General features: G+C 46.2%; 1 protein-coding gene across 1 annotated transcript in view; it reads right to left on the bottom strand.

Moving 5' to 3' along the window:
- The window catches only part of MACF1 (microtubule actin crosslinking factor 1), a 224806-nt gene that overhangs the window by 67924 nt on the left and 148613 nt on the right, over window positions 1–8269 (bottom strand). Inside the window, exons 51-52 of the mRNA XM_015811630.1 lie at window positions 7332–7827; window positions 5058–6529 (exon numbers count right to left, since the gene is read on the bottom strand). Coding sequence (XP_015667116.1) covers window positions 5058–6529; window positions 7332–7827 — 1968 coding nt within the window. The remainder of the gene's footprint in view (window positions 1–5057; window positions 6530–7331; window positions 7828–8269) is intronic.

Below are 8269 nucleotides of genomic sequence, written 5' to 3'. Positions count from 1 at the left end.
GGAGGAGGAGGAGGAGGAGGAGGAGGAGGAGGAGAGGGCTTGGACTGGGGTCAGTGTGGTTGCCGAATGGCTTTCAGACAGGACCTTCCTTCTTTCTTTTGCAACAAAGATGGCTGTTGTTAGAAAGACAAGCTCTCACACAGGAAATGATTGTCGCTTCCTCCACAAGCATTTCTGGCTGGCATTGGTCCTCCCTGGTGGGGTTGCAATCTGTGTGGATGGCGTGGGGGCTCCACGTGATCAGAGAGAACAGGGCTCTGAATCTTAAGATAGGGGGCCAGAGTACAAGAGGTAAGTGTATGTATCTGTAGGTGAAACCTGGCTTAATAGCAGCAACTGTGAGAGGGATCTGGGAGTCTTAATGGACAGTCACTTAAATATGAGCCAACCGTGTGCGGCAGCAGCCAAAAAAGCCAATGCAATCCTAAGTTGCATTAACAGAGGGACTGAATCAAGATCACGTGAGGTACTAGTACCACTCTATAAAGCCTTAGTAAGACAACACCTAGAATACTGCATCCAGTTTTGGTTACCACACTATGAAAAAGATATACTGGGTCAGAATGCTTCCCTCCCCAATGGGGCTGCTGGCAAAGGAAGAGGAGAGATGGGTGTCCATAGCCTGCATCTCTAAGGCCACATGGCAGCCTGGAGTTCCCTTTGCAGCCCAAGCACACTAACATCACATTATTCCCTGGCATTTTCAGTTTAGAAGCAGAATGAAAATGTCATATTATCCCCCAAATAATTATTAAAACCAATGAATCCTTCCAAACAGGGAGAAATTGGAGGAAAAGCTTCATATCTTTGCTTGTTTCTTTCCTAACCATCCTGATGGCAAGGTTTACCCATAAGACTGAGCTATCAACTAGAGGCTGAGTTTACACCAGTGGTGGCGAACCTATGGCACGGGTGCCAGAGGTGACACTCAGAGCCCTCTCTGTGGGCACGTGCGCCGTTGCCCCAGTCCTAGGCCTTCAGCTGGGTTTTATAAAACCTTTTCACTTTAGGCCTCTGCCGCCATGTGCAAAAAAAAAAAAGGTTCAATCAGTCAATTTCAACTTCTCACGGAAAAAAAAGATCTTGCAAAGTTGGAATTGATTGATTGAACTTTTTAGTCCCACCCAGTCTGCCATTACCACTGCAGCCACGCCCACCCGGCATGGCTTTGGCCATACCCAGCCAATGGGCCACACCCACCCGGCACTCGACGATGTATAAGTGGGTTTTGGGTTGCAGTTTGGGCACTCGGTCTCTAAAAGGTTCGCCATCACTGGTTTACACACTGCACTAAGCAAAACTCAGATTACACCCTCATCAGAAGGCAATGCACTCGTCTCAGCTGCAGTAGCTGTGGATTATGAAGCAGGAGCTTTTCTCCTGCCAACATTTTAAACCACGTTTTAAACTCTCACCAAAGCAGGATGCAAAAGGGTTTTTCCTCTCTTCCTCCCTAAATGCAGATCGTTCTAGCTGCTGCTTTCCAAATGCCCCCCTCCCGCTCTCTCTGCTCCACCCAAGCGCTGCCTCCCCCCTTTCCCCAGACCAGAGCCCACGGCTGGCTGGAAGAGAGGGCAGCCACGTGTCCAAAAAACTGCATGTGAAGGTTTTTGAAAAGCTCTGCCTGGAAGTTTAACGCTGGAGCCCATTCAAAGGCATGGGGAGATCTTTTAAGCTGCATCTCTCCTCCAAGGAATGGAAGCCAAACTGCCTTTTGCTGGGTTGGCCACCAGCTGGAATAAATACAGGGATTCTCTGCAGGACTGGAAAAACTGAGCAGCCGAGGAGGAAGATCCCGGGCATTACTTCAGCCACCCACCCAGCACCTGCTCCAGCGCCAAGTGCAGAGAGAATTTCACTATTTTGATAGTTCTGAAAAAACTGCAACTTGCCTCCAAGACAGCCCGTTTCCCCCCCCCTTCCTAACACCTCCTTCTACAATATGCAATTCTCCCCGCAGCTCCCGCAAAACAGGCTCAGTGGAACCAGAAGCCAATGTGCCTTCATCCTGGCTTGTTCAAACCCATACCAGTTTCCCTTTAAAAGAGCAACAGAGGAATTTGGATTGAACAACACCACAACAGCCTAAGCTTCGCAAGCCATGACCCTGAGCTCCTCCCAACCCAAGTCATGAAAATGCTCAGTCCTGCTCAGGATTTCCACTCACTGAGCCCTCTGAGGTGCAAATTCAACCCATATTTGTTCCTCCCATTGTCTCGACCTCCCTTCAGCTCCAGCCAAGCGTCAGCTGAAGCATGAGAACACCACAAGAAAGTCTCGCAACCTGATCACACACACACAGGCCAATGGCAGTTCCTGCTTCACCGCTTCCTCCCCTGGGCTGCTTCTTTCTGTCTGGATGGGAAAGAGCCGCCATGGTGAACCTCGGAGGGATTTTCCCGTCCCATTAAGGGAGTCCTGGGCTCTCTCCTTTGAACCAATCTATGCCTTGATTCTTCCAAGACTATGTCAACCTAAGTACTTAAAATATACTCACGGTAACCAAATAATATCCATTCACAAGAACAACATTTCAATAAGGCAGATTTGCTTACTTGCAGAATTACAAAACAAATAATCATATGATTTGCAAATAACTAAGCATTGACTTTTACTTCTTATCCATCAAAATCCTACAGATCTTTTCTCTACTTATTGGTCTTTGACAAACCTGCATCCTGAAAGTGAAAGTTCATCTTCCTTAGTATCTGCAGTTTTGAGAAAGAGCTCAGATTAGAGCTCATAATATTCCCCAATAGCAAATGAAGAACATCTACATTCAAAATTCTTCCCAGTGCCCCGAATTTCATGAACTCAACATTCCTGCGTGAGATATTTAGATACTCCAGGGAAGAACCTCAAAATCTACCCAAAGCCTTGGGTTCTCATACAATATTCTACCATTTCCACACCAAACTTTGAGGAGTGGATTTCCTAAAATGACACCATTACATTTATTTGGGATGGGTATGTAAATTGTGCTCAGTACTTGAGGAGATTTCTGTACTTGTATAGCATGGAGAATCCAAGGTGGTTATTACTAAAAGAGGCCCAGTTAAAAAGCCTCTCACCTCCCTTGTATTTCCTCAGAATGAAATCATGGAGAGACGTAAGCCGTTTTAAGCCCAGTACTCTTCAATATCTTCATAAACGACTTAGATGAGGGAATTGAAGGGGAACTCATCAAATTTGCAGATGACACCAAACTGACAAGAGTAGCCAACACCCCGGAAGACAAACTCAGGATCCAAAAAGATCTTGACAAACTGGAACAATGGGCCTTATCCAACAAAATGAGTTTCAATGTGGAGAAAAGCAAAGTCTTACATTTAGGCACAAAAAAACAAAGGTACAAATACAGATTAGGCGAGACCTGACTCAAAAACAGTAACTGTGAGAGGGACCTTGGAGTCCTGGTGGACGATCGCTTGACCGTGAGCCAGCCATGTGCAGCAGAAACCAAAAAAGCTAATACAATCCTGGGCTGTATAAACAGAGGCATAGAATCACGATCACACAAGGTATTAGTACCGCTTTATAAAACGCTAGTGCAGTGGTGGCAAACCTATGGCACGGGTGCCAGAGGCGGCACTCAGAGCCCTCTCTGGGGGCACGCGTGCCGTCGCCCCAGTCCTAGGCCTTCAGCTGGGTTTTATAAAACTTTTTCGCTTTAGGCCTCCGCTGCCATGTCAAAAAAAAAANAAAAAAAAGGTTCAATCAGTCAATTTCAACTTCTTGCAGGAAAAAAAAGGTCTTGCAAAGTTGGAATTGATTGATTGAACTTTTTAGTCCCACCCAGTCTATCATTACCCCAGCCACGCCCACCCGGCACTCAACGATGCATAAGTGGGTTTTGGGTTGCAGTTTGGGCACTCAGTCTCTAAAAGGTTCGCCATCACTGCGCTAGTGAGACCACACCTGGAATACAGCAGCCAATTTTGGTCACTATATTACAAAAAAGACGTTGAGACCTTGGAAAAAGTCAGAGAAGAGCAACTAAGATGATCCAAGGCCTGGAGACTCAAACATATAAAGAACGACTGTAGGACTTGGGTTTGGCCTAAAGAAAAGAAAAAATAGGGGTGACATGATAGCCGTGTTCCAGTATCTGCTAGGCTGCCACAGGGCAGAGGGGGCCAGGTTGTTCACCAAAGCACCAGAGGGAAGGATGAGAAACAATGGTTGGAAACTGATCAAAGAGAGAAGCATCCTGGAACTAAGGAGAAACTTCCTGACAGTGAGGACAATCAACCAGTGGAACAGCTTACCCCCAGAAATTGTGGGTGCTCCATCACTGGAGATTTTTAAGAGGAGACTGGACATTCACCTGTCTGAGACGGTGTAGGTCCTCCTGCTTGAGCAGGAGGCTGGACTAGAAGACCTCCAAGGTCCCTTCCAGCTCTATTCTATTCTAAATCAGCTGAGGATGAAAGGTTTGCCTGTACAACAGTTCAAAGCTTGGAAAAACCCGAGGAAAAACTAGCACAGTTGTATCCCAAGGTTCCTTATATGGAGCTAGAAAGACTTCCAAAATCTGGACCAGAATCTGACTCAAATCATAGAATCCAAGAGTTGGAAGGATTGACTGAAGCCATCAGGCCCAATCCTGTACTAAGCAGGAACACAAATTACAGCATCCTCAAGTGAGGGCCGCCTTGCCTCTCTTAAAACATCTATTGGTGTAACTATTTTTCACCAAAACATTTAGCTGTTTTCCTTTTATTACATAGAGTGTGTCAAACATCAAACTTAATGTTTAGACTTTAGAGTACACAAACAAGTACACAAGTACACAAACACAAGTATTCTAAACAAATGCACCTTGAATGTACAATTTTCCTAAAACTACCCAAATGGATACCGATTTAAAAGGCAAATTCATCCCTGGTGAATGACAAGACACAAGCTAATTTTTTTCTGCCATACTTTACCTTCCAGCCACTGATGTATCCTGGTAAATTCCAAGAAGGCGATACGCAACTCAGAAAAGTCGCACACACAATCAGGACTGGATTCAGTATGAACAAGAAACACCTTTAGGATGGAAAGGCTCTTACCTTGAAATCTGCCAGCTGCTGGTTGATCACCTCCACCTCAGTCCCAACTACCCACTGCAGGGCTTCACCCTCTTCTGCTGCAGTGGTCATGTAGTTTAGCTCCTTCAGTTTGTTGTAAAAGTCTTTCACACGAGCCAGTGTGGTATCCACCTGCTCCAGGCGGCTTTTCCCCCTTTCAGTCAATTTGATGCATTGCTTATTTAAGGTCTCCAGTTCACGTTTCAGCCCTATGAGATCAGGACTCCCTTCATCGTCCAGCATCTGTCTACATTTCTCTTCAGAAGCTTGGATGTCCAATCTTAACCGCTGAAGTTTGCCCAGAAATTCATGGGCATCATCTGCTTGGGACTGGAGGCTGTCCATGTCCCTCCCAACAGAGCCCATGCTGTCCAACTCATCATCTAGGTCAGTCAGTTGAGAAAACATTTCCCGAACATGATTATTAAACAGTCCTATTCCTTCAAGCTTGCTTTCCATGATTTTACAACATTCATTGACTTTTTGCTTCACCCCCTTGAAATCTTGCTGGACAATTTCAGCTTGGCGTAAGAGGTGGGAAGAGTCTGATCCACGGGGAGTATCTTCCACGAGACCCCGAGTGAAGTTCCCGAGGTAATCCACTTGGGCTTCCAAGGCCTGAAGAGCCTCCTGTTGAGCTCTCAGTTTCTCCAAATTTTTACTGCTGCAGGCCTGAGGGCCAAGAGCTTCATAGATCTCCAGCTGGTGCTTTGTCCCTTCTAGTTTCTTTTCAATGTTCCTAAAACTTTCTTGGAACTCCTTAAGCCTTTGAGACATCTCTTCAAGGGACTCAGTCTTGGCTTGGAGCTCTTCTGTTATAGCATCCATATTCTGGTTGATCTCTGCTTTCTCATCTCTAATGTCATCTTCATCCGTTTCTGATGCATCAATGAGGACATCAGCAGCACTATTCAGCATCTCCAGAAGGGGGCGTCGTTTTGCTACATCACTCAACATGGCCTTTGACCTTAGAAGAGCAGCTTCCAGTTGCACTGGATCCAGAGTGACTTCTAACTCTAACATCTTTGACCTACAGTCCTCCACCCAAGGGAGAAGGTCTTCCACATGGCGCTGGTGTTTCTGGGCCTTCTGCAAGCAGTCCTTAAGTCTGGAGTGCCGGCTCGCAATTTGTTTGCTCAGCTCCTCCCAGTTGGTTTTCAAGCTAACCACCTGGCTTTGCAAGGTTGCCTTCTCTTTCCCAGGACGAACAGAGAGAAGCAAAGACTCCTCCTCGGCCACAATCATTTCATAGGAGCCACTGTGTTGGTTCAGGCTCTTTTGGGATTCTTCCTGCTCCTGAATCTGGAACTGCAGCCTCTCCAGCTTGGCTGAGATTGGCCCACTCTGCGCCTGCTGCTTCAGTCTGTCTTCTAGCCAAGCGTGGAGCTCATCAAACATCTGCTGGAACTGCTGGGAGCTGGCGAGCGCCGTCTGCAAACGATTCAGCCGGTCACCTAGATATGGGAAGGGATGCATGGTTGAAAATGTGCTTCACAACACAGACTTTTTTTAAATGCACAAACTCAAATACCAGTCTTTGAACTTGTCCCAGGGGGAAAAAATATACACATTTGAAGCAAGCTACTCTAGGAAATAGAAGCAAGTGAAATGAGATGGGATTGGCTGCCACTCTGTATTTTTTTCCACGTAAACGTAAAGGACTTACGCCCAATTATCTTCTTCCTTTTTCTGCTGGGCACTCGTATATAATTATTTTTAGTTCTAATTATTGTAGATTTAAAAAACATTTTTCTGAGCTTGAAGATGGAGAACCTTTCAACTATGGGAATTTTAGGACACATTGTACCAGTCCTTTACGCTATCTTTGGGGAGATGTAACATTACTCATTGTGTGGGTGAGCAATCCTGGAGAAGTGAGAATTCTCTCTCTTTCCCTCTCTAGCTGGGTATTTACAGCACACTGAACCACAATGGAGTTTGGCTTTGACGTGTGTGGTTTTCTTTCTTTGTGAGACCACAAGGACAGAAGAACCAGCATTTTCTCCTGGACCACCATGCAGATCGGAGTGTTTGGGTACCATATTTACAGCATTAACGTGAGCAACAGGTTCCTTCCTGGGAGAGCACTCACAATGGCTTGGCGTGTGCTAATGACCCTGCTGGTTTTAATGCCACCTAAATGGGCACATTAGAGGCTACTGGGCCCAACTGCACACTACCATCTCCCTCCCTCCGCTTTGAGCCTGCTTCTCAATTAAATGGCACCGTTCACTTCAGAATCTATGTACGTTATACCTGCTAAATCCTCCAGCCCTTTGAGAGGCAAGGCGACAGTTTCCAGGCGCTTCCTGAGTTCATCTTTAAGGTACTGCTCTCCAATGAGAACCGAGAGCTGCTCGCACAGGGCTTGAGCCTCTGTGATCTCCTCTTCCAGCTGCTCCAGCTCAGACCGGATTTCGCTGGTTTCCTCCAGCTGCTGCTTCACAGCCTCTGGCTGGGTGCTGATGGCAGGCTGGGTGCTCAGGCGCTGTCCAGCAGCTTTCACCTTCTCAGACAATCCCTGGAGCAGCTCTTGGAACTGGGTGCCCTTGACTACAGCCTGGTCGATTTGACTGGAACGAGAGTTGAGACGTTCCATAAGCTTGGTCCACTTCCTGTTGATAGCCTGGAGCTCCTCCTGCACATGGCTGTGGGATGGAGACTTTTCACCAGGGCCGGTGGGGATTCCCCGGGCTGCCTCATTCAGCTGGTCATACTGGTGCTTCCGCGCTTCAAATTCCTTCAGCATGAACTGCAACACAAATATATATGTGACGGACTAGGGTGATTCAATGAAAACAAAGGTAAAAGTGAAGAAAGAGGGAAAGGATGGTTGCTATTAGCTTCACTATAATGGGAGTCACCATTTTAAGACCTCAGAAACCCATAAAGTCAGCCACAAACGCATTGCTTTCCCAAATTCCACTAAAATAATTAAGATGCCTTTTTCTGTAAAATAAATTGGTGGTTTTCAAGTATTCTGCCCTTGGGGATTCATCTTTATATGGATTAACATGAAAATGAACTTCCACACATTGCAAACGATTCTGAAAAACATTCTAGGCTCAGCTTTTGCTTTATGAAATGTGGGGAAGGAAATACTTGGAGTCTGGGAAGGAAAAGGGAGGTTTTCAAAACGTGGCACATGAGGAGCACAGACATTTCAGCCTTATCTCTCTAATGTCACATCAGTC

The sequence above is a fragment of the Protobothrops mucrosquamatus genome, unplaced genomic scaffold (genome assembly GCF_001527695.2).
Source record: "Protobothrops mucrosquamatus isolate PMUCROS unplaced genomic scaffold, P.Mucros_1.0 scaffold46, whole genome shotgun sequence".
Lineage (NCBI taxonomy): Eukaryota > Metazoa > Chordata > Lepidosauria > Squamata > Viperidae > Protobothrops > Protobothrops mucrosquamatus.
The sequence above is the reverse complement of the archived record's forward strand: the minus strand, read 5'-3'. Positions and strand labels throughout refer to the sequence as shown.